Source organism: Lytechinus pictus, chromosome 11 (genome assembly GCF_037042905.1).
Source record: "Lytechinus pictus isolate F3 Inbred chromosome 11, Lp3.0, whole genome shotgun sequence".
In the NCBI taxonomy this organism is placed as follows: domain Eukaryota; kingdom Metazoa; phylum Echinodermata; class Echinoidea; order Temnopleuroida; family Toxopneustidae; genus Lytechinus; species Lytechinus pictus.
The window spans coordinates 18118703-18146143 of record NC_087255.1 but is presented as its reverse complement, the minus strand read 5'-3'; the positions used below and the strand labels follow the sequence as shown (position 1 = coordinate 18146143).

The window sequence follows — 27441 nt, the reverse complement described above, 5'->3', positions numbered from 1 at the left end:
CGTTGGCTCCACGTTGGAAACTCGAAAGTCGTTGGACGTTGGAAAAACTTGATGGATTAACGTTGAATCGACGTTGGAAACTAGTTTGATGGAAAGATGATGGACAATCAACAATGACACGACGTTGGCAACGTTGGAAACTTGTTAGTTGGAGAGTTGTTGGACAGTCGACAATGTCACAACGTTGGAAACACGTTTGATTGGATAGTTGTTGAACAGCCAGCAAAGGCACAACGTTGGCAACATTGGAAACTAGTTCGCTGGAAAGTTGTTGAACAACCGACAATGGCACAACGTTGACAAAGTTGGAAACTAGTTTGTTGGAGATTTGTTGGACGGTCGGCAATGGCACAACGTTGGAGACTAGTAAGTTGGAGAGTTGTTGGACAGTCGACAATGTCACAACGTTGGAGACACGTTTGATTGGATAGTTGTTGACAGCCAGCAAAGGCACAACGTTGGCAACGTTGGAAACTAGTTCGCTGGAAAGTTGTTGAACAATCAACAATGACACGACGTTGGCAACGTTGGAAACTTGTTAGTTGGAGAGTTGTTGGACAGTCGACAATGGCACAACGATGGAAACTAGTAGGTTGGAGATTAGTCGGATAGTCGACGATGACACAAGGTTGGCAACGTTGGAAACTAGTTCGATGGAAAGTTGTTGCCACAACCAACTATGGCACAACGTTGTCAAAGCTAGAAACTAGTTCGATGGAGATTTGTTGGATAGTCGACGATGGCACAACGTTGGAAACTGGTAGATTGGAGATCAGTTAGATAGTATACAATGACACAACGTTGATAAAGCTGGAAACTAGTTAGATGGGAGGTTGTTGAACAACTGACACTGGCACAACGTTGGAAACTGGTAGATTGGAGATCAGTAGGATAGTCGACGATGACACAACGTTGGAAAGTTGTTGAACAACAGACAATGGCACAACATTGGAAACTAGTGTGTTGGAGATTTGTTGGACAGCCAACAACGTCACAACGTTGGAAACGCGTGTTTGATTGGATAGGTGTTGAACAGCCAACAAAGGCACAGCGTTGACTACGTCGGAAACTAGTTCGATGGAGAGTTGCTGAACAACCGACAAAGGAACAACGTTGGAAACTATTTTCTTGGAGATTTGTTGGACAGTCGACAATGGCACAACGTTGACAAAGTTGGAAACTAGTTTGATGGAGAGTTGTTGAACAACGGACAATGGCACAACGTGGACAGCGTAATTGGAATAGTTTATTGTAGAGTTGTTGACAGTTAACATTGACACAATGTTGGAAACTATAGTTTGTTGGATATTTGTTTGACAGTCAACATAATATCCCGGCATAATATACACAGTGTTGAGAACGTTAGAAAGTGGTTCATTGGAGAATTGATAATTGATAAAGTTGGCGGAGTACAGCAAGTCTGCATATGCCGACTTAACCCAAGACAAGACAAGACTACTCGCATAATTTCCAATGGGGCCAAGGGGGGGGGGGTCGATCAAGTAAGTTTGCTTGTCTATCCATGTCACCCTTGGTATCCCCCAGCAATAAGGGGAAAAGAAATCGAGAGAGAAGGAAAATAATGGGAAGGGAAAGAGGAACTAAAACTAAGTCTAATGGGAAAACAAAAATAAAGATGGGGTAAAATAGAGAGGCTGCATGCACCGGGGGATGCAAATGTGTCGATTAATATAGAAAATAAAGTAGAAAAACAAGAAAAAAATGTAGTTCAAGACCAGAATTTCCAGAAACACCCTCGTCCTTTGCAGCTGGCTAGGCCTTTCACAGTAAGTACGAGATATGTCATAGGCCTACCGTCACATAACTAGAAGAAATTGAAGAAGGAAATACAAGCATCAAATGTGCCTATTTGAAAATACCATACTATTCTGATGCGCAGAATTAGTCGCGACGTCGGACTCCTTCTTTCATGTCTGTGTAGTCTGCTTCCTTCAATTTTGAACTTGAAGAATCTGGCAGAATTTGGACTGGATAGTGGATATAGACAATTAAATTCCAGAATATCTAGTGATCTGGAACAGTACTTATAAGCTGCATATTTAGGACCTACAATCTACAGTGGAATTTTCTTTGCGCTTGCAGATAATCGGTAACTGCAACCATTGATCCCCTCCGAAAGATCCCGGAGTCAGCTTCTGTGCGCGTACAGTCCGACGCTAGTATATTCGTGTACTGTAAGTAGTAGTAAAGTAGTACTTAACACCAGTCACTGCACAGTATAACATACTAACTAACCTCGTAATTAGCTTGTGTGAGTGACTAATACTAACCTCGCAATACGTGTGAGTGGGAACGAGTATGCGATACCAATGGCAAGGCAACAGTCATTGGATGATTTTCAAGTACCGTACAGTGTTGAAATCTGGTGTTGGTGTAACCCAGGGAGCTCCGGCCCGCGCAGCGGGCCGGAGCCCAGGGGCTTACCGTGTAATTCACCATACCCATGGTAGTAGCGTGAAGTATGGTCTAAATAATTATCCGAATAAATAGTTAAAACAGAAATTAAGCACTTACCACGATTATATGGATGAAGGTCTAACGAGTGGCAGCTTCCTGACATCGAGGCACAGACTGGAACCTCAAAAAACGAAAAGTTCTGTTGCGGTAGCTCTCCTCTTTCAGAATTCAAAACAAAATGGCCGATTGAGACAAACAAAATGGCCGATTGAGACCGAGGCTAATAGCACTAGCGCATATAGACTTTGTCAAATTCGCGCATGCGACCTACACCCTCGGTACCGGTCTCGAACGGCCATTTTGCTATGAATTCTGAAAGAAGGAGAGCTACCGCGACAGAACTTTTCGTTTTTTGAGGTTCCAGTCTGTGCCTCGATGTCAGGAAGCTGCCACTCGTTAGACCTTCATCCATATAATCGTGGTAAGTGCTTAATTTCTGTTTTAACTATTTATTCGGATAATTATTTAGACCATACTTCACGCTACTACCGTGGGTATGGTGAATTACACGGTAAGCCCATGGGCTCCGGCCCGCTGAGCGGGCCGGAGCTCCCTGGGTTAGTGTTGGTGTTGTGACAACACCGTACTTGAATCAGGCTGGTGTTGAGATTGACCTCGGAAAATATGGTGTATTTCCGGCAGTTTGTGTTGAAGGCTGGTGTTGATTGTCATCTGCTGAACCCAACACTGCACTGTGGCTGCATGGTGTTGATGATCTACAAGCAATTTCCCTATTCAGCAACACCGACCCCCAGGGATTGGGAGAATCGTGATTTAAAGTTCAGTGTTGGTGTTGATGAACTGTAGCTTACGAACAGGGGGCGAACACGACGAACCATCTCCGTAAAATTATCTTTTACATTTAAGATGAGAGCAAATCATTAGAGTTTTAATACATTTCAATGAAAAATAATATTACGCTTGGTGTTGGAGCTCAGTTCAGCAGCCCTTTCACGCTCTCAACACCGTACACCGTACTTGAAATCACCCAATGACTTGCTACCTGGCATTCCTGCCTTATTTATTATACGCTGCCTTGAATTGACTTGGTCGGTCCTGCCTGGCCTAGCCTGGACCGAGTGTTTTCCAACTGCAGTCAAACCTGTAGTTGCTATGTGAGGCATTCTACACTTGACGCTGAAATATCATTTAATAGTTATGGCACGAGCGAGACTAGGCCATGGCCATGCATATTGAGATATCAGTTTACTTCTATCTTAATCAAAAAGAGGCACTCTTTAGTTACAGTAGGCAGTAGCTACGTTACTCTGAGTGAGGCCAAGTTACGCGACCTCCTTTTTAGATTTTGTAAATACTGAGAGACTGCAATTACACATGTGAGTTTTTGTGATGATTACTGACGTTGCAATTGGCATTGCATACCGAGTCATTAAACAATTGTAGACAGAAACAGAGATTGCAACTCGCAAGAAAATGTAATACATCTTAATTCTTATTACATATGCATATGTTTTTTGGTATTAGTCTTGTTTGAGAAAAAGAGGATGTCAAAAAAGTTTGAATGCTACAAAGGCCTCAATAAATATCACACGTAATTCTCTTGATTCCTCTTAATTATGTGAAGAGACTTGTAACAGAAGGAATGAAAAGAAATGAATAGCTGTAATAATAGTTGTAATGTTTTTTGATAGAATCATGAACAGGTTACAGATGATGATGGCACAGTGTTGAAAACTGTTTGATGGAGATGGCGCATCGTTGGATTTGTTTAAAATTAGACCAACAAAGAATCAACGTTACAACAACATTTAACCGATATTAGACAAACATTGAATCAAAGTTTACGCCAACGTTGGACTAACATTGGACTAAAGTTGAATCAACTTTCCATCAACATTGGACCAACATTATACCAACGTTGGATCAACGTCACCCAACGTTGGACCAACGCTGCCATACCTGCCTCATCTGGACAATGATTATGCACTCATGAATATTCATTACATCAGTAAATGACCAAAATTTTAGGTAATATTGCTATAATAATTAGAGTATTTATGTTTATTCAATATTTCCACCATGAAAAGTTTCAGAAAAGTATGTGGCTCCATTACCATATCATTTATAATCAAAACATATTATTCTAAGTGAAATATTCAAGGTAGAGTGTGGAAAATGATATTAACTGTATTCTGCCAAGTATAGCAAAGTTGCTCTATATATAGGAGTCAATGACAGGATACAGTGGATAGGTGTAGGATGATAGGGATAGGATATAGGATTAGGATGTAGGATTTTAGGATAGGATAAGACATGATGATAAAGATTAAAGTGTAGAGTTGTAATGGTGGACTTCACCTTGAAACCAATTAATGTTTTGTTAATTACTGCCATACGTTGGAATAACGTTGGAGCAATGTTGGAGCAACGTTGTGACAACGTTGTAACAATGTTGGAGCAATGTTGCCAGACAACGTTGGAGCATTGTTGCTGGACAGCGTTGAACCAACGTTGTAAACATAGTTGGACTGACGATGTATGCAAGTGCACGTCCATCGCTGCTTCAACGTTGCCCATCAACGTTGCAGCAACGCTGTTATTGATGACTCAGCCGACATTATACCAACGTTGGAGCATTGATGGTGGACAACGTTGAACTGACGTTGGAAATGTTGTTGGTCTGACGATGTATGGACGTGCACTTCTATCGATGATGCAACGTTGCTTACCAACGTTGTAGCAATGTTGTATTTGACTATTTAGCCAACATTGGATCAACGTTGCCAGACAACGTTGAAACATTGTTGCTGGACAACGTTGAACTGACGTTGGAAATGTTGTTGGTCTGACGATGTATGCGCGTGCACTTCTATCGATGATGCAACGTTGGCAGGCCAACGTTGAGGCAACGTTGGGAAAAAAATTCCCAACGTTGATCCAACGTTGGTCCAACGCTGTATTGTTACCTGGGAGTTATATAGAAAATGAAGAATATTACAATCAGACAATATCCCTACAAAATTGCTTCAAGAAATGCCATTATGAAGAGGAAACGGACAAAAATTTGTGAAGAAAAATCACGAAAAAGGAAATCGCATCATGAATATTCATATCATGGGCGGTCCCACATTTGCATGTTATAGCGAGTTTTCCATTATTTAATAAATAATGGTTATTTTTATATAAATAATGCATGGCAAACTGTAAAAATTGTTTATAAATAATGATTATTTATAAATAATGGGATATTGAAACAAAATTATTGTTTATAAATAATGAAGTAGATATTTCATTATTTAACAAATAATCTTTATTTATAAATAATGGAAAACTCGAACATTAAATAATGATTATTTATAAATAATGAAAATAATGGCGCACTCGAAAAAATTATTTATAAATAATGAAGTAGACGTTTTCATTATTTAACAATTTTACAATCGGCGCTCATACTGTCTCGCGGCGCTCTGCTTCGCTCTCTCCCGTGCTTTGCCATGTTCGCTCGGAAAGCAGCCGACAGGGCCTCGACAAGAGGCTAGTTCTGCATCGGCGCAGTGTGAAAATAGTCTGTTATGCAGACTCTGAATGGCTCGTGTGGTGCGCGCTGCTGCTGGTCAGCGAGCGAAGCGAGCCATTTCTGCAGCCGTAGTAGACCTATTCTGCTATGCAGACTCGTTGAATCAGCTGTGATACACACACTGTAGATGTGGGTCTACATTTGTAGACTAGTGTGAAAACTCCATATAATCATGGGTAATAGGTCCAATGAATGTTGGGGTGTCTCCCTATAGACCTACTCTAGTAGGTCCATGGTCTCCCCTAAACGAACGGTGATAAAAAACCAACCGAACTATAAACAAAATACCACGCATTCTTCAAATGGCGGCCCAGGGCAAATAAAACAACTGACCCAATACCCTCTCAACTCAATGTCGATCTCGATCATGCACATATAGTGCAATGGTAAAGTGACATGGTGTAGCAGCAAGACGGTACGTGTAATATATTTTTTTATTTTCCTTCATTATGATGATAAGAAATCAATATGAAACTATATACAAAAATTACAGATAAATCAGATCGAACGAATGGTACGGATTACAAAAAGGAAAGAAAGGGACTAAATTAGAGGAAACAATAAAACGAGGCCTGACATTTATTTTGACCCCGGCTTCCAAAAGTACAGACACATAAACAAATAAAATCATAGCATGCATTATTGTTTGAAACAAAAGAATTGGGATGTTCTACAATCTACATACAGGATGAATGAAAGCAATTTGCACTTGTATATATTTCTATGCAGTGGCGGACCGTGACCCGGAGGAGACAAAGCATTGGAGGGGCACTGTATTGTTTGTGAACAATGCTGTGCCCCTCCAACGCTTTGTCTCCTCCGGGTCACGGTCCGCCACTGTTTCTATGGATCGATGCAGAAGTAAAAAGTAAACTAACGTTAACAAAAAAGGATTGGTAAAGCTTGTCTCATGCACACTATGCGATTCGTTGCGACGCGATTTTTCAAGTAATCGCATTTTGCATTAAATATAAAAGTTTGAAGGAGTAAAATAATTTTATCTAAAGGTTTGCATATTGTTAGGAAAACTATAAAATCACACTTTTACTTTGCGGCAAGCCCTATGGTCGGAGTGAAGTCCAAATCGGCTTCGAGTCGCAGCCAATGATGACGTCATTACGTTTTGGAACTGAATCATTTTTATTCATTCAGGGAGGCTCTAAATGGACTGAAATTCGATTTCAGTAGTCCTACCACTATTCAGAAGATCTGATCCGTAATATTTTATTAGTTGGAATATCCATATCAAAATGTTATCACGATTAATTTGAAATTCGGATCGCAACGAATCGCATAGTGTGAGACAGGCTTGATCGTCACGCTCACCCTCCGCCGCGTGCGGACGTCACGGTAATGCACACTTGACCCAAGGAGATATCTCCTTGCTTGACCATTGTCGTCGTTGTCGCTCACAGGTCACTCACGTATACACGCCCATGACAAATCTAACCGTCTACGTATTTCTTATTCGCACTCTGCCGTTGAACTCTTAATTATCCACGATGAATTCCAGCAAGACCTCGGATCTCAATAATAACGATGGCGATAATGACCCATTCTGTTCTTGGAAAAGTTTGTGTTTGGATGCATACTCTACCGAATCGATCATCTTCCCTGTCAGTTAATTGGAAAGCCTTTTCCGAGATCGAAATCGAAAGAATTGAGCTAGCGACACGAAACGACAGATTGTGTGTAACATGGATGGGTACGTCGTCACCATCTTCGTCATCATCATCATTGTCATCATCGTCATCGTTTCCATTGATATGGCTTCGAGACAACTGTCGATGTCCGGGGTGTTTCAATGCTTCCACGTTGAGCCGCATCGCTCCACTTAAAAATATAAATGGCAACAACATCAAACCCGAGAAAGTATCATTGACCGACGATAAAAAGTTTGTAAGTATTAGGAGTTATAATAAAACGAACCAGAAAATTCTCTTATTCAAACAAGTTGAAATTCTATCAATGCTGCAATTAAAAAAAATAAATTTCATACACTGCTTAAGTGAACATTGCATGCCCAACATTCTTGTTTCGTTTCTCATTGACCATGAATTAATATAACATTTGCCATGTTAACACATATGATGCACATGATGTTAGGTTTACCGAAGATTATAACCCTGAAAAGAATATACAAACTGTAGATAGAGGTAATTATTTTAGGGCTACCCAACAACGAATATGACCAACGGCTGAAAATGATTTTCTTGACGCATGTTGGTCGATTGATCTTGACCGGCATGTTTTGGCATGATTTGCGCAATTTGGGGGCAAAACGAAATTTAACCCAAGTGGACATTCGATCCAAGCTCTTTCCGGGTTATTTTCAAATGAAATATGTCCGGGGGCAATGACCTTGGCGAATTCATCCCCCGTGTATTAATAACAGGCGAGCGAAATTGACAAAATTTCCTCCCTTAATTATGGGGAGAGGAGAGAAAATGAATAGAGATTGGAAGAAACAAAAGGTACTAAAAAGAGAAGTATATGGGACGTCTTTATGTTCCCCTGATTGGGGTGGGTTTTTTTTTTTCCATCGTCTTGCTCCCCCCTGAAAATACCATAGCACTGCCCCAGATCAACTTGAATGGGCGTATTAGACACTATTATTATTATCATCATCAGTAGTAGTAGTAGCAGTAGTAGTAGCAGTAGCAGCAGCAGCATGCAGCGGTAGTAGTAGTAGTAGTAGTAGTAGTAGTAGAAGTAGTAGTGGTGGTAGAAGTAGTAGTAGTAGTAGTAGTAGTAGTAGTAGTAGTAGTAGCAGTAGCAGCATGCAGCGGTAGTAGTAGTAGTAGTAGTAGTAGTAGTAGAAGTAGTAGTGGTGGTAGAAGTAGTAGTAGTAGTAGTAGTAGTAGTAGTAGCAGTAGCAGCAGCAGCAGCAGCAGCAGCAGCAGCAGCAGCAGTAGTAGTAGTAGTAGTAGTAGTAGTAGTAGTAGTAGTGGCAGTAAAGAGGTGGGCCGATAACATAAATAATAATACACTCGCTATACACATATAAACTTCACACCGGGAGAAAGCCTTACCTTATTCTTGTATTCTATCCAGGCACTCTTATATCAGGTCCGCTACGACCGGGGGTTGGGTATGGAATGATGTCTCGCTCTGAATGGCGTGTGTAGTGTGTGTGTTGGTACTGTATTGTGTTGTGGTACAGCTCAGTGCAGATCCTGTGTTCGTTCCTCCCGCCGATGTGTCATGTGATGTTGTGTGCTTAATTACTACTAATCCCTACTAATCCCCTAACACCATACTTCCCCCCACCCTAAAAAAAATTGGGTGGCCTATTTTCTATATCACTCATCTTAACTTAATGTACTTCATACTTAACAACTCAACGGTTGTAACTCAACTTAACATAAAATGGGCATAAAATATGTACATATAACGTAATTCATTTGTTTTCCTCTTTTTTTCTTGATCATATCTCCTTTTTTTTTTCTTTTTTTTTTTCTTTGATCTCTTTTTCTCTTTCTTTTCTTCTTTCGTTTTCTGTTTCTTTTCTCCTTGATTCTGTTTTTCTTTTGTGATTTTTTTCTTTTTCTTTTTTTTTTCTTCTGTAATCTTTTTATTTTCTTTTGTGATCTTTTTCTTTTCTTTCTCTGTGATCTTTTTCTTTTCTCATTTGTTCATGAACATAAATATAACACAAATATATACATCAATATATACATCATTACCAAATCATACAAAATATTCTTACCTTGTCTCTGCCTTGATATAAATTAAATAAGCTCACTACGCTTATCTATATGTACCTTAGTAAAAGAAACAAATATTTAAATCAATGAATGTATATATATATATATGCATATAGGGTGTGATCAACCAACTAACTTATCTATTTTTATCAATATATAAACAATAAGGGATGCATACAAATTAATTGGGTAATGAATTATAGATGATATTATAGGCATTCGTTTTATATTTCTTGTATCGCATTGAAATACATATCCTATAAAATAAATCGATTTGCACAGTGGCAGGCAGAGACAGGTGCAAGGGAGTAGCATTGCCCTATTATTCGAGGCAATAGAGCTCCCTTGCTTTAATCTGTCATAACCAGGATTGATAGTGAATTCAAGATGGACACGTTCCGAGGGGGCGCTCACATGAAAACGTTTTGTAGGATGCCTCCCAGAACGGGTCGCTTTCTTGTTTCACAAGTTGCACACCTGGCTATATACAGATGAGTGTCTTCCGACATGCCGTATCGGTGTTACTGAGAGCAACCGATCCAGCATGCCCCGCTGAAGGAGGATCATGACTAAGCTGGATGATGTAATGTCGTAGTGATTCAGAAATCATCATGACATCACGCTCATCCTTCTCCATCAAGATAACTCCTTCTCTATAATGGTAGAAGAGTTCCCTGTTTGTCCACAAAAACTTTCCCTCTGGCGGGAGGAGAAACAGAGTCTCTTCAGCCGGCTCTTTCTTGTATGTTAACCACTTGCAGGGGGGCTCGAGGAATTGGTTCCGCATGATCTTACTAAATCGTCAGAAGGCGGTTCCTCTGCCACCTCAGCTGGGTCAACTATTCGGATCTCAAATGAAGTGGCTTTGTTGAAGGATGTTTCCATGCACATTACAGGAAAAGATTCAACAGCCTCATTTGGGACCCTTTGTCTTTGACTTAATGGCACATCTTTGTCTAATCAATCGACAAGGTGTACCAATCTATTTCTTTGTAAGTAGAAACCTTCTCAACTCCTGTTCCCCTGGGGCCAGCCCCTCAATAGAGCAGCTCCAGGGATCCAGAAGATGAAGAGTAGATCCGATTCATGAGTATCCACAATGGGACACATTCTGAGGATTCTACGTCAGGTCCTACAATCAAGACTTATAAGCCTCCCCAATCATATCACCTTGTTTTATGGATCTTCTCTTTGTATGATTGGTAGGTCTTCACCATTCATAGTTAAGATAGCATTTGGGATGCTAATATTGGCATTGTATTTTCGTAACAAGTCAACGCCAAACAACATCTCATCTGCTATCGGAGCTACATAAATCTTCTCGCTGAGTATTTGGGCACCCAGCTTGATATTGATAGGCCCTACCACCATGCCGTCCATTGTCATGTCTCGGCCAGCCCCCTTAAGGATTACACGCTTAAGGATGGGCGGCCGAGGCTGGAGGCGATTGAATAGCCTATCTGATATAATGGTGACAGCTGCCGCAGTGTCCAAAACAGATGTAATGGGCTCTTTGCCAACTGTCAACCCAACACTCAATGTTGAAGTAGACACAATTCTACAAATGACTACTTCAATATCTTGGTCTTTAACCTCACCTGGAATGTCTGGTGGCCATGGTGGATTCCTCCAAGGAACATCTATTACCTCAGAGAATTTTGGGCTCCCTGGACTTGCTTGTGAGTCCGGTGCCCACAAGCGACCATGGTCTTGTTGCATGAGACTGTCCTTTAATGGAATGGAGATGGTGGGGGGTGGGGATCTGTGATCGGATCGGGGATTCCCCATCTCCTCCGATCCCTGTCCATTTCCCTCCTCCTCGAAGGTGACAGCCCTCAGTTGTCTGTTTCGAGCAGGCGACCTCCCTCTGGGGCAGGCCCTACTGAAATGGCCTTCTTCCCCACAGTTGAAGCAGCCTGTGAAGTTTCGCTCCCGATCGGTTGGTGGAATGGCCGAAGATGGTCTTCTGCCTCCTTCTGACCGATCTGGCGTTCTATTAGAGTTATACCTCGGCCTGTCTGATGTACCCGGAGCCCGACCAGAGGTATACTTTGGTCTGTCCGGTGTTCCCAGAGCTCGGCCGGAGGTATATTTGGGTCTGTCAGGTGTGACAGGGGCACAGCCAGAGAAGTAACTCGACTGGCCCCTTGACACCGACAAAAGTTCTTTAGTACTCCGAGACAGATCCGTGATTGCAGCAACCATCGAATCCATCTTGGAGGCCCACATTGCATTCTGAGCCTCCAGAGCACTGATTCTAGCCTCAAGGCTAGAATTTCCTTTGGTGGCAGCTTCCGGAGGAGACGACTCTTGTACCCTGAGGTCATTCTTATCTTCTCCTACAGAGAGCTGCCTTACTTCGTTTCTCAGCCTAGGGCCATGCTTCTGCATGGTCTTCTGGGTAAACTGAAACCATTTGTACTTGGTCATGGCTTCATCTAATGTCCCAGGCCGAGAAGTCAGGACATGATGCCCTGCATCTTTGTCTTGGGCACCTTGGCAGAACCTTGCCACTACAAGTTCTTGGACGAACTTGTCAGGTAGGCCTACGAAGGCCTGACCTGCAAGGGTCATAAGCCTATCTGCCCACTTGATGATGTCTTCATCCGAGCGTTGAAAAGCCGATTGAAATTGCATCCGAGTAACTTCCGGCTCCTCCTGGAGAGCGAACCGCTTTTCCAACTTGGCAACCAAGTCAGAGAAGGCGATATTTGGGTTGCTCTCCTGAATGAGAGCCATGAACTTACTAGCTTCGGCCTCCAACGCCAGACACAGCTGATATTTCTTGTCTGCATCAGACATGCCGTGTCTTTCGGTGTATAGTTGGAACTTTGAATAGAAGGCCGCCCAACTTCCTTTGCCGTCGAACGAAATAGTCTTCGGCAAAGAGGTTGGTCTAGAAGGGGGCCTTCTGTCGTCATACTCCGGTACCACAGGTCTTGAGGCCGAAGTAAGTCTGGTGACGCGGGGCGGCTGATTTCTTGTTGACAGCCCCCTGTATCCAGGGCTTACTGATCGCCTTGTGGTGTTTCTATGTTCACTGTATACTGGGCCTCCATGTCCATCTCCTTGAGGTCCAGCGCCTTGATACACAGGGTTGCTACCCCCATATTGCAAGTCACATGGTCCTTGTGGAGAGGTTTGCGGGGCCACAGTGTTAGGATAGTGTGGCGGATATCTGCCTCCAGCCCATGGTGGGCAATACCCACCGTAGGCGGCAGCAGGGTTGCAGTATGGAGGAGCTGGCTGTCCAGTTCCTCCGAATGGCATCATCTGCATCATCCTAAACATCACGCCATACATTTCCTCGTACTGTGCTTGTGTAAAGTGTGGAACGGCCTGTGGATAGCTATGTGGAGGTGTCTGGGTTGTTTGATTGAACATTGCTGGTCGGCCACCCTGAGTACCGGGAGCCTGACCATGCAAATCCACTTGGGCATGAGGACCAAATTGGAACTGGGGTCCTGGTGGGGTAGCTACCTGGGCACGAGGACCACATTGGAACTGGGGTCCTGGTGGGGTAACTTGGTGGGGACCCTGTGGTGGGAACAGGCCATCGTTCCATCCTGAAAACCCAAATTGATTAGCCCAGAGGGACTTAGCCCTATCTTCTGGAGAGGCCGAAGGCTGCTTAGTAAAAGCGCCACCTGGCCTCCCCCCTGTGAAAAATGAGGGGGCCTCCCCGGCCTGTGTCTGAGAAGATTGGCCTACAGCACCCTGTGCGCTATGTGCATGGGTGTGCTGTGGCCAAGCCTCAAACGCCTTTAATCCTCGTCGCCAGTAAAGAGGTGGGCCGATAACATAAATAATAATACACTCGCTATACACATATAAACTTCACACCGGGAGAAAGCCTTACCTTATTCTTGTATTCTATCCAGGCACTCTTATATCAGGTCCGCTACGACCGGGGGTTGGGTATGGAATGATGTCTCGCTCTGAATGGCGTGTGTAGTGTGTGTGTTGGTACTGTATTGTGTTGTGGTACAGCTCAGTGCAGATCCTGTGTTCGTTCCTCCCGCCGATGTGTCATGTGATGTTGTGTGCTTAATAACTACTAATCCCTACTAATCCCCTAACACCATAGCAGTGGTAGTGGTAGTAGTATTAGTAGTAGTAGTAGTAGTAGTAGTAGAAGTAGTAGTAGTAGTAGAAGTAGAAGAAGTATTAGTAGTAGTAGTAGTAGTAGTAGTAGTGGTAGAAGTAGTAGTAGTAGTAGTAGTAGTAGTAGTATAAGTAGTAGTAGTAGTAGTAGTAGTAGTAGTAGAAGTAGTAGAAGTAGTAGTAGTAGTAGAAGTAGTAGTAGTAGTAGAAGTAGTAGTAGTAGTACTAGTAGTAGTACTAGTAGTAGTAGTAGTAGTAGTAGCAGCAGTAGCAGCAGCAGCAGCAGCAGTATTAGTAGTAGTAGTAGTAGTGGTAGTGGTAGTGGTAGTGGTAGTATAGGCCCCATAGAAAATTGACCAAACCTTTTTTTTTTCATATATACAATATTTTTTATGGTTTCTTATCAATTTGAGGGTGCTGATTACGAATCTGAATGACGCTACTCGTGTAACCGTGAGCATTTTCCGCACTTGGCAAAATCCAATATGGCCGCTAAAATATGCAAATTACCCATGAAAATCATAAAACTGCCTGCAGATTGGCTATAAAATGTATGTAATTGTGTTGCAGGAGTGAAATACTCTCTGAAAAAACGAATTTTGTAAAATATTTATTTTTCTTGATATTTAAAATGGCCGCCATAGACCGCTGTATTCAACATTATGTACAATATGAATGGGGGAAAATAATTTTCACAAAAGTGAGCACTAAATGCAAGTAATTGTGATTTTTTGTGAACTAATGGATGAAAACATGATTGCTAACGAAATGTATTGTAACAGGTCAGAAAATATTTGTACAAAAGATAGAGAGATATTTTCTATGTGTATGTAAAACTTATTTGTTGAGAAGGTCCCTGAAAGCATTGAACCATTAATTGTATCGTCCCTTTTGAAGTCATCCCTTTCAATCAGAAATACTTCTGAGGAGATCCCTTCAGGGAAGTTCTCCTTGACCTTGGGTCGGTGAGGGTGATCTTGGGATAGCTTTCTTGATAGCTTTCTTGACACATGACCAAATGAGAGGGAAAGAGACTGACCACCCTTTTGCTTTGGGGAGGTCAAGATTTTTGAAGGTGGTTAGATTGGTCTTCAGACTGTCAAAAGCTGTGTATGGGTGGTCCGACCCTTGATTCGTCGACGATGCTATGTATGTGACTTTCAATCTGTATGTAGTTTTGTCCTCCTTGAAAACTCAAGAGGGTGAGTTAATGTTAAGATCAAAGACAATTTATAACAAAATATATTGTATTGATATTTTTTGATAATTGATCGTGTATATTTTCTTGTTTATTTAATCTATAAAATCGGATATTGTTCATAATTTTATTATATTGTTAGACAATGCCCTAAGTATTATATTATGAATATAAGATGACCCAAAATTGCAGGTCATGAAAATGTTACTAATTATGTTAATGCTATTATTCATATGAACATGTTAAAAACTAGGTGACTAATTTAATGTTCATGCAAGTTTATTTGAAGAATAATCATACTTGGTTAACACTTTTATAATCTTAAACACACTGAGGTTTGAATTGTTTAATACAATGGCTCATTATTTTTTGTGCTGATGATCGATGTAAAAAAAAAATGATATTCATGTACTCATCTTTTGGCTTGTTTTTTTTTCTTTCAAGGGTTGATCTACCCTCAAATTAAATACCACATAAACTTTTAAATGACTGTGTCATGCGTCATTTATACCTACTGTCACAGTATTATTTTTTATGTCATGTATGTAATAAATGAAGCATTTTAGTATTCAAAAAGCCACCAAACGCCCTGACAGTATTATGTATAATGTTAATGGGGACAAAAGAAAATCACAAGAGTGAGTACTAAAATGCATATCGCGAGTGGACTACTGGCTAAAACAACAAGTTTAACGAAACATAATATTGTAGATGCAATTTAGGTGATAAATGCTGTATTTTGAAATTCAAAATGGCCGCCATAGGCCCATTTTACATTATGTACAATGCGAATGGAGAAACTAATTTTCACAAGAATAAGAACATGAAATGCATGTAATTGTGATATACGAGTAAATTATTGTCTGAAAACATGTTTTCTAGCTTAACATATCATTTCTTTTGTCATGCATGAGATAAATGCTCTAATGTTAAATTCAAAATGGCCCCTATAGACCCTAACAGGATTATTGTATACAATGTGAGTGGGGACATGTAATTTTTGTAAGAATTTGGATTTGCTTGACTATGAAATCCATATAATCCTTTTGTATGAGTAAAATATTTGAAAGCATGATTTTTATGAAATATAGCATTTCTTTTACCATGTAAGTGATAAATACACTGTATTTTGACATTCAAAATAGCTGCTACAAGCCCTAATTAATTTATGTTACATGCGTTTAGGAAAACGTATTTTCAGTGGGATATGCATGTAACTGTGATGTACGATTGAAATATTGTCTTAAATATGATTTCTAAATAAATACATCACATGTTGGTCATGGAGGTAATAAATGCTGTATTTTGAAATTCAAAATGGCTGCCCTAGGCCCTAAAAGTATTATGTACATTTTAATTTGGTACATGTAATTTTGACAGAATTTGGCTTTGCTTGACTATAAGTATTGAGTGGAATGTTGCATAAAACCATGGTTTCTAACGAGATAATCATATCTGGTGTAATTAAGGTGATAAATGATGCATTCTGAAATTGAAAATGACCGCCATATAGGCCCTTACTGTATTATGTCCAATTTGAATGAGGACAGATAATTTTCTCAAAAGGGCATATGGCGGCCATTTTGAATTTTTTAATAATAATAATAATAATATGCAACATTTATATAGCGCTTAATACAAATGTTTCTAAGCGCTGCATACTATTACCCCGGCTTTAGCACGGCTACCCTGATCGGGCGCATCGAGCATTAAAGGAATTTCTTCCTACCGGGTACCCATTTACTACACCTGGGTCGAGAGTGGCAAATGTAGATAAACGCCTTGCCAAAGGACGCTAGTGCTGCGGTGGGATTTGAACCCCGGACCTTGTGGTTCACAGTCCGGAGACTTATCCACTGAGCCACAACACCTCTACATTATACATATAACATTAATCACCTAGATTTTATATTATATGATATATTTTGCTAGTAATCATGTTTTCAGACAATATTTTTCTCATACACCACCATTTAGTCAAGCAAAGCGAAAATCTGTTAAAATCATTTGTCCCCTTTCACATTGTACATAATAATGTTAGGGCCTGTAGCGGCCATTTTGACTTACAGTATTTATTACCTACCTAGCAGGAGAACTGATATATGTTGTTAGAAATTATGCTTTCAGCCAATATTTTACTCAGAGATCAGAATTACATGCATTTATGGTGCTTACTCCTGTGAAAATTGATTTCCCAGGTCGCACTGTACATAATACAATCAATGTCTATGGCGGCCGTTTTGAAAGTCAAAATACAGTATTAAACACAAACTTTAAACCTGAATGTTTTCATGATTTTATGCTTTTTTCATCATGCTAATCATTTGTAAATATTGTGATTGTTATGATTTATTTCAATAAAAACTTAAATAAAATAAAAAAAACTTTAAACCTGAATGATATATTTCGTTAAAAATGATGGGTTTTTTAAAGACAGTATCCCATTCATTTATCACAAATAAATGCATTTCAGAGCTCACTCTTGTGATTTCTTTGGTCCTCTTTCTCATTATGCTCATTTTACATACTACTTTTAGGGCCTTTGGTGGCCATTTTGAATATCAAAATACTACATTTATCACATACATGGCATATTAAATAATATATTTTGTGAACAATTATGTTTTTATTCAGTATTCCACTCGTTTATCTTAATAATATGCATTTTAGTGCTCACTCTTGTGATTTTTTGTGGCCCCCTTTGCTATAGTACATAGTACTATTTGAGCGAGTGACGGCTATTTTTCCCATATATGACATATTAATTGATGATTTTCATATATTACTTCGTCCATACATCACAATTACTTGCAGTTTAGGGATATTTTTTGTGAAAATTAGTTTTCCCTGTTCATATTGTACATACTAGGGTTATGGCGGCCATTTTGAATATCAAGGAAAGAAATATTTTTTCAAAAAACATTATTTCAGAGAGTATTCAGATTTGTTTGGGACAAGTAGAAAAGATCGATGAATAAGTCTTGAAACTTGACAAGTCAACTTGTTTGGAACAGGAAGACAAGAAGACGAGTTGTTGCATAAACGTCAACTCATTTTGTAATATAAATTTTGTAATAATTTTATAGTAGTTGAAGTGATTGATTCATATGAATGTTGTTGTTTTTGCTTAATTATGTTAAATATTTTGCATCTAAACCGAATAAAAGCACTATATTTAGCCATTCTAGATTCTAGGTTGGATTTTTTTTTTACCTCGTCCAGATTGGACTTTAATGTATGGAAGCTATCTTTCCCAAAGCTATTATATAGAGGGATCCCGACTCCCGATCACCAACCCAGTGACAATCCACCCATCTCCCATCCTAGTTCTCGTACCCACAGAGATGAGTGGATTGTCACTAGGCTATATGCACGTAAAATATTTCCCATAGACTCGTGTGTAAAAATGGCAGACAAAAAAATTCTATGAAATTAAACTTGAAATTAGAGAGTCGAATATTTACTATATACCAGTTGATAGGATATATATCTGACATTCCATATCTGACCAGAAAAGGGTACCTCGACTGGCTCATTTTAAAAATAAATCGGAATTTATGAAAACATCTTTTGACGGGATCAAATTCATCACTTGAAGCAGTAAGATAGGGTATTTCTTCCGCCAGTCAAAACAGTTCCCGAAGTCATCGATATGTTTTCACAATTTGTGCAAAGGAAGTTCAGTATAGTTGCCCTCCCTATAATTGGTGTTAGATGGCCAATAATACTCATACACTCTTGTCAATCATATATTATATTTAAAAAAAAATGATTTTTGGGGGAAAAATTGGATTGGGTCGAATGAATATCTTTTACATTCCTGTTGTTATTATAGGCTTGTGACACTTAGCATTTGGGAGTCAGATGCCCTCTGTGTTAGTTTTTGGAAAGAGAGCTTCCATACATCAAAGTCAAATCTGTACGAGGTTTTACCCTGCCCCACACTCTGGGATCGCGGGAATGTGTGTTCTGAAGAGGGGGTACTTCTAGTGCTAAAGAAAAAAAGAGGTATGCCCTTATACCGGAGGAAATCTTTGAAATTTTCCTTTTTCATTTCTCCGTTATTTGTATTCTGCTTTGTACTTACTTTGTGAATACATGTTTTCCTTAAAATGAAATGAAAAGAAATAAATTCAATCAATTAATTAAAAAAAAACCGAGGCTCTCTTTCTTCCCCTCTGCTCACTTTTCTTTCCGATGTCGTTATCGTGTGTAATTTATGATTACTCCAGTAATATTTTGACTATATATACATAAGGCTTAATCGTTGAGTAAACCAATTCTTTCCTGAATTCTTTTCACTTGTTCCCATCTTTCAGCTTATATTTAATTGGGAAGACGGTCACGTGAGCCATTACCCGGCAAGATGGTTACGATGTAACGCCTTCTCCGAGTCCGAACCCGACCCGCTAGCCGACATCCAACTCCAACTGTGGGACGCGTCGACGTGCCGTGATCGTATGCGAAAGTTTGACTTCAATGACCTCCTGTCCAACGACCGTGTGTTATACGAAATGTTCCTTGAAGTGAAGGTGCTTGGCATAGCGTTGATTGAGAATACACCCCTCAGGACAGGACAGCTCAACAAGTTAGCTGACAAAGTTGGGTTTCTCTTTCCAACCAAATACGGGTGAGATTTGAGCTATATATTTTTTAAGTAAAGTAGAATTTTGTCGGAACAAATTCTAGGATATATCTTTTCGACTCAGAGTTAAGAGAGAATTTGTATTGCATTTGTTGCATAAGCTGGTCCGAACATTCAGTTAAAACGTGCCTTTTAGTAAAGATCTCTTTCTTCTTTTGATAACTTGCCGTTCGGGATCGAACGTTTGCAATAATGCTTAAACGAAATAATGAAGAAAAAAATAACTCCACATGAATTTCGTATAAAAAAACTTCTTATACATTTAAAAGAAATATTAAAAGATGCATGTATCACACATTTACTACTTTTTATCATTGTCAATTTTGAGTTATATTCATACCAGTTTTACAGATGTAAACGCTATGATGGCATTGTGTCATGGAGTGGTTTTCCTGCATCTTCAAGGTCGTGTGTGCGCCAGCATACAATAAGATCTATCCAGTTTTTTTACAACAATTGATAAGTTATATCTGTAAGTCTTCATGAAAAAGTGGGCCCTAATATTTTCTAATGATCATTATTATTTTCATTGAAAGTGAAACTTTCCAGGTCCGAAGCAAAGAAAACCCGAGCAATGGAGCCTTTCACACTGGTGATCTACCTCTCCATACAGACTCCGCTTCCTACAACACACAGCCTGGGGTAAGTCAGGAATACCTCTCGCAAAGGGATAGCGATAAACATATATATGGATGTCTGACACCACTGTATGTTATCACGTTATTTGAGCTATCCGGGGCTGGAATCGTTAGCTTTGTCGCTTAACTTGTAGAAGATGTTCCAATTTCTATTTGTCCTTTTCTGGTTCCGACATTGTCAAAAAAACACTTTTAAACTAAAACTTGGCTTACAAGAGATTCCTCTTATTTCATGTTATAATATATTCCACCATGTTCTTTTAAAAGCAGATTTTATGGTATAATCTCTATAGATCTCAATAGACAAGTATCCTTAAATGTTTGGAGCTTATCAGTAGCAAGCAAGGGCAAACAAAAAATAGGTCCCAACTAGCGAACATACAGGCCGTCAACGCTTCAAACTACTTGCTAAGAGTTGACACCCTCTACGTTCTTTGGTCCAACTAAAGAGTTTTGACTCATCAATAGATGATTAAGAGAAAGTGAAGAAATGAATCTTATTTTCAGAAGTAGTTTTTTAGTTCCTTGGTGTGAAAACAACCGAGAACCCTGGTTTGATTTGATTGCGGAATGAACTTTCTCTTTCAACCTTAGATTGTTTTTTAATTTGTATTTTCTCCTCCTAACTCTAGATTCAGATGTTGCACTGCATTAAGCAAGCAGCACATGGAGGCGGTAACACCCTCGTTGACGGGTTCAAGGTAGCCAGCGACCTTCGAACGACCTCACCTGACTCGTACGATGTCCTCACGAAGCAAATCCTAGAGTTTTACGATCGTGGCACGGATATATTAGGAGAGTTCTACTATCACGCAAAGCATTATGTGTTAAGGTATACATAATTTAATAATTTGCTGAGAGTATTGCTTCCCCCTGCAAGCCTTAACATGGTTGCACTTTTATACCATTTTTATGTAATTTGTAGGCATAAATAGTCCCATAAATCCATGGGCTTAAGGATGAGAGCGTCCACCATGTAACACGTGAAGTGTTATTTTGCAAATATTTTGCAAAGACTATATGACGCATTTGCAATCGCATTTTTGTCTCGCCTGCATAGCAGAGCGAGACTATAGGCGCCGCTTTTCCGACGGCGACGGCGGCGGCGGCGTCAACATCAAATCTTAACCTAAGGTTTAGTTTTTGAAATGACATCATAACTTAGAAAGTCTATGGACCTAGTTCATGAAACTTGGACATAAGGTTAATCAAGTATTATTGAACATCCTGCCTGAGTTTCAGGTCACATGACCAAGGTCAAAGGTCATTTAGGGTCAATGAACTTTGACCATGTTGGGAGAATTATTTTCAAAATCTTAACCGAAGGTTAAGTTTTAGAAATGACATCATAACTTAGAAAGTATATGGACCTAGTTCATGAAACTTGGACATAAGGTTAATCAAATATTAGTGAACATCCTGCCTGAGTTTCAGGTCACATGACCAAGGTCAAAGGTCATTTAGGGTCAATGAACTTTGGCCAAGTTGGGGGTATTTGTTGAATTACCATCATAACTTTGAAAATTTATAGATCTAGTTCATGAAACTTGGACATTAGGTTAATTAAGTCCCACTGAATATCCTTTGCGAGTTTCAGGTCACATGATCATGGTCAATGGTCATTTAAGGTCAATTAACTTTGGCCGTGTTGGGGGTATTTGTTAAATTACCATCCTAACTCTGAAAGTTTACGGATCTAGTTCATAAAACTTGGACATAAGAGTGATCAAGTATCACTGAACATCCTGTACGAGTTTAAGGTCACATGACCATGGTCAAAGGTCATTAAAGGTCAATGAACTTTGGCCGTGTTGGGGGTATTTGTTGAATTACCATCGTAACTCTGAAAGTTTATGGATCTAGTTCATAAAACTTGGGATATAAGAGTAATCAAGTATCACTGAACATCCCCTGTGAGTTTCAGGTCACAAAACCAAGGTCAAAGGTCAGTTAAGGTCAATAAACTTAGGCCATGTTGGGGTAATTGTTGAATTTCCATCATAACTTTGAAAGTTTATGGATAGAGTGAATGAAATGTGGACATGGGTGTAGTTGACAAGTCTTAAGTCACCGTTCAAATGTCATTTATGGTCAATGAACGTGGTATTATGTCATTATATGAATGGTGTTTTTGTGAATGATTATTTTATAGTAGTTTTCAAAGTTAGCACTGCTGCGATATTAAAATCGCGTAATGCAGGCGAGACTGCCATAGGCGTTCCACTTGTTGGGGGTAAAAATATCCCTTGTTTTCTTTTATAGATTGAATGAGAAAAATGAGGTTGACAGAATTTCATTCAGCGATCACGGACGGAGCGCAATGAACCGGATGCAGGTTGATGACGTCATCAAGACATACAAAGCCTTGTCGTTATTCACCGCTCTCCTTTATGCTCCTGAAAACGTCTTCGAGTACAATATGAAAGATGGTTAGTACCAAGGTCCGGGGAAGCCGGGGTGCTGACCAAAATCACTTTCATTTTGGAGTGATTTATTTTTTGTTTGTCATACTTTTCATGACCAATTTCCCATTTATTATGGAGTAAAAACCTTTTTTTGTGGAGGGGGGGGGGGGGGGGCTTTCTTGTTACGAAACCATCGGACATCTGCACCTCACTGGTCGCATGGAGGGCTATAGAGGGAGCCCCTGAAATTTCACCATAAAGATCTTTCTTCCATAAAATTTTTGTTTTTTACACTAATGAAATTGACTGAGTTTTGACTTTATAATATATGCCAAAATCGTGCGTTCTACTCCCATTGAAATTTTCCGTAAAAACCCACACTGCCAGCTGAAAATGGAAGAAAGAAGGGGGATATGAAAATGAGAGGGGTTTTGGTCATGGAATTATTTGCATTTTTTAGTATCTCTATTTAGAAGTAGAAGTAGTAGCACTAGTAGCAGCAGTAGTAGTAGTATAGTAGTAGTAGTAGTACTACTACTACTAGTAGTAGTAGTAGTAGTAGTATAGTAGTAGCAGCAGCAGCAGTAGTAGCAGTAGTAGTAGTAGCAGTAGTAGTAGTAGAAGTAGTAGTAGTAGTAGTAGTAGTAGTAGTAGTAGTAGTAGTAGTAGTAGTAGTAGTAGTAGTAATAGTAGTAGTAGTACTACTAGTAGTAGTAGTAGTATAGTAGTGGCAGCAGCAGCAGTAGTAGCAGTAGTAGTAGTAGTAGCAGTAGTAGTAGTAGTAGTAGTAGTAGTAGTAGTAGTAGTAGTAGTAGTAGTAGTAATAGTAGAAATAGTATTAGTAGTAGAAGAAGTAGTGGTAGTAGCAGTAGCAGTAGTAGTAGTAGTAGAAGTAGTAGTAGTAGTAGTAGTAGTAGTAGTAGTAGTAGTAGTAGTAGTAGTAGTAGTAGTAGTAGTAGTAGTAGTAGTAGAACTAGTAACAGCAACGGAAGAAGAGGAAGAAGAAGAAGATAAAAATATAGAATTCGATATTGTTGTCTTATGTTGTTATAATTATCAAAGCTCGTCAGTAAAGATGAAGTCGGATTAGATTACGTTTTAATAAAACTCGCCAAATTGTCTTTATCTTCGACAGGAGACATGTTGATCATGGATAACTACCGAGTTCTTCACGGGCGGAAATCATTCACCGTAAGCCCTGGTTCAGCTCGACATCTTGAAGGGGGTTACTTTGATTGGGATACTGTCATGTCAAAACTTCGGATACTCAAGAATAATCTAGAGGAGCCATAGCTCTTCATTTGCGAAACATCGGACAGGTTGTGTCGGTGCAAGAACGCTATTGACACCATAATTTCGCGCACCGCACGGGGGGGGGGGGGGCTTCTTAAGCTGGGCGCATAAGGGCACTGCGGAAGTGCGTTTCTGCACCAAAGCAAAGAGCAATAGATAATGTTTTGCTGAGGGCTTTCTTGCACAGTGCCTCAGTCGAGATCATCCCATCCTTGTCTGGTTCCAAGTCCCGGGGCCGTTTTATAAAACTTGTTATTATAAATAAAACAATTTTGCAATAACAAACTACGGAATTTCTTCAATCTTATCGACTGATCGTATATTTGTTATGGAAATTGTGTATTTATTTTTATAACAAGTGTTTATGAAACGGGGCCAGGGAATGGGAAATGTGGCGTATGTGCATTGGAATTGACTTTACTCACTTGTTAGGGTATGGGGCACTTAATTTTGTATCAGGCACTTGCGTAAATCATGGCTGGGGGATATATCTCCCCTTTCGGAGGGAGGGAGATATGGCCTGTGCAAACATCCCATAGAGATGTATTACTTGTTTATTAGTTATTAGTATATATCTCTATGAAACGTCCCCACCTCCAATAAAGAAATTATGAAATTCTTGTTTTGGTCCGCACCAAGCTCATTAACAATGCAAAAACACTCTTGTCATGAATATCACTTGGATAAAAGAAGCTACTTTTTCAGGGCTTGCCGACTGACTGCTTCTCGAAGTAAAGCCGGAGTTGAGTTCTCCGCTTTGAATCCGGATTGAAATAAATACTAGAATTTTGTTTAGCTGTGTTTGTATTTTATCCTTTCATCTCATCTTTGGTCATGTTGATGGAAAATGGTAGTTCATTATTAACGTTTTCATTTCTTTAGCGTGTTTAATGTGAACATACGATTACAAACAATATATATGTGGTTATTTTGTTTTTAATTATTCCAAATAGCGGTATTCCTTACAGCGAGTTGTAGCACAATTTATTTAACTGTAATGCACTAAAAAATTCCAAGTATTTGAAATAAATCCATATCGCCTGTGAATAGTGACCCGCCGAATATTTGGATTATTTAAAATCCTTGGAATTTCGTGGCTGTACATATTACACGTTTGCTTCGAAACGATGATTACAAGCTTCTATTCGTGAAACCAGTTACAACCAATGCTCTATTTGCAATATGAATATGATTATGTCAGGGTGTAAAATTTTTAGGAACTATGCAGTAACTAGTGACAAATTGTTTATCGTGCGACTATTATGTTGAGCAACATCTTTCGAGGTTTTGCACTTTTAGAAGGTACATTACTGTTTGTCAGTGTTTGCATCCATATTATTTTGTTCGCATTGACTAGTGATTATCTAAGTGGGTCTATATTATAAGACTATTCTGCTGAGAATGTTGCAGTCTGGGTAATGAACCTGGCCAGATATGAGTCGTTCACGAATAGAGGTGGTGCTATAACTGCATGCTATTATAAGGCTGCTGGTTCATATATACGCTCTTAAAATCTGACCTGCGTCAATTGGCATACCGTATTTAAAAATGTGTTTTATATATCTGAAAGTATTTGATTAATGAATATGATATGACTAGTTATGACTTTTGCTTTATAATTTTATTTTGTCTTTCACTCAATCAATGGCTCTGCTCCTCATTAGAAATGCCGATATAGTAAAGAAAATAATAATTAAAGCAACATCCCTGAAAGATTTTCACGTTATTCCAACTCTGGTTTTTCTTGTAATTACCAAACCTACAAAGGCATAGGGAGTTTGGTAAAGAACGATTTGACTGAAATTATTTTCACATCTTTTTACACGCTTGCTATCATTTATTTTAATATACAGCGCGTTCCAATAAAATGTCCATCTGACATTTGGCTTAATAATTTATAAAATGTTGAAGTATTATCAATGAAATGTACAGGGATAGAAAGCTCATTTCATGTTCTAACTTCTATGAAAATTTCTCGCTTCAGCGGTTTCGAATAGATATGCTGTTACGTAACAGTGGTGCATTTCAGTCCATTCCAAGTTCGCAGCGCTGCATTTCTGCATTGTCTTTAGCACGTTTTCCCATCAAGGATCTGAGCAGGGACATTTCCCTGATATACAGGCTCATCAAATTATTATTATTTTGTTGGACACGCTGTAGTGTACAATGCTTGGTGTGGTCTTCCTCTATAAACACCGCCGTAATACTGTTTTTTGAAAGAGCACACAAACAAATATTTTTTGTTGTGGCCGTATGCTCATGATTGACAACACTCCAAATCTTAAGAACAGAAAGTGGTGGTAAACAAAGTCCTAGATCATTGTGAAAACCAAATCAGCTAGTTAAATCCACTTTTTTGTAAATATTGACAGTACAATGCACCCAAAATTCAAAAGTTCATGGCGAAATATTATATTATCATTGGTGTCTGACTTTAAAATCAAAACAAAGAGTCTAATTGTACGGTTTTCCCTATATTGAGATTTTCGATTAAGTAATTGCAATAGACATGGTAGAGCAAGGCATAGATGATATCCCAACAAGTAAAGTCTGATTCGGTAGTGTGCCTGTGAGAAGAGATTAGATGATTCTTGTCACATCCACTGGTCTCATTTTAGAGCAATATCAAGTAATGTATACTGACAATATCCATGGTATTTTGGTAAAAAGTTATTTTTTCCATAAAAATCTAGAGATGGCCGTCATAATGGCTAATTTTTAATGGTCATCTGTAATGAAAACGTATAAATTCATTCACTAGACACTTTAGGTAATGTATTAATGGTTAACATTTTTTTCTACAATGATACACCGTTAACCTATTTTCGATTCAACTATAATTTATCTTAGAAGATGCTTATCCTTTATCATGATTACGCAGGGAAATGTAGATAAAGTTTTTTTTCCGCCTCTACCTACTGGCAATTGTATGAAAACATTATATAATTTTGATTTCATGGAACAGAAAAGGGAAGGTGGGAACATGACATCATGAGCCCAGGGGCGTAACAAGGGTCGGTGGCCGGGGGGGGGGGGGGGGGGGGGCAAGAGCCAAAAATTTCCCGGTCATATCATGGTATGAACAGGCAGTGGTGTAATGACGCAAACATTTTGAGGGGGCCAGATATGGCGTATCGGACAGAATTTTTCTTATTAAAAAAAGTTGCAAGTTAGCAGTATGTCGCATGTGCCAAAAACTGCTTAATATATCTCTTGAGCGAGTGAAGCGATTTGGAAAAACAATCACCTTTTCATGAGAATCTAGCTTTGATATATTTCTTGACACTTTATTCAGTAAATACCATATCTTACACTTTTCCTTTTTTGTTCTTAGTTGTAGAACTTTTGGGGGCCCAGGCCCAGCCATTCCATCTGTACGGACACCTCTTGATATCAAAGCCATTTTAAACCTTACAGATTGCCGCTAATTTTAAT

The 27441-nt window shown here is 39.3% G+C and overlaps 1 protein-coding gene across 1 annotated transcript; it reads left to right on the top strand.

The window, feature by feature from the left end:
• Positions 1 to 6871: 6871 nt before the first annotated feature.
• On the top strand, positions 6872 to 25608 carry LOC129271535 (gamma-butyrobetaine dioxygenase-like). The gene is made up of 6 exons (XM_054908862.2): positions 6872 to 7915; positions 19345 to 19655; positions 20207 to 20312; positions 20941 to 21140; positions 22571 to 22737; positions 23849 to 25608. The coding sequence occupies exons 1-6, from the start codon at positions 7556 to 7558 to the stop codon at positions 24004 to 24006; spliced, it is 1302 nt and encodes a 433-aa protein (XP_054764837.2). The 5' UTR covers positions 6872 to 7555; the 3' UTR covers positions 24007 to 25608.
• Positions 25609 to 27441: the final 1833 nt, after the last annotated feature.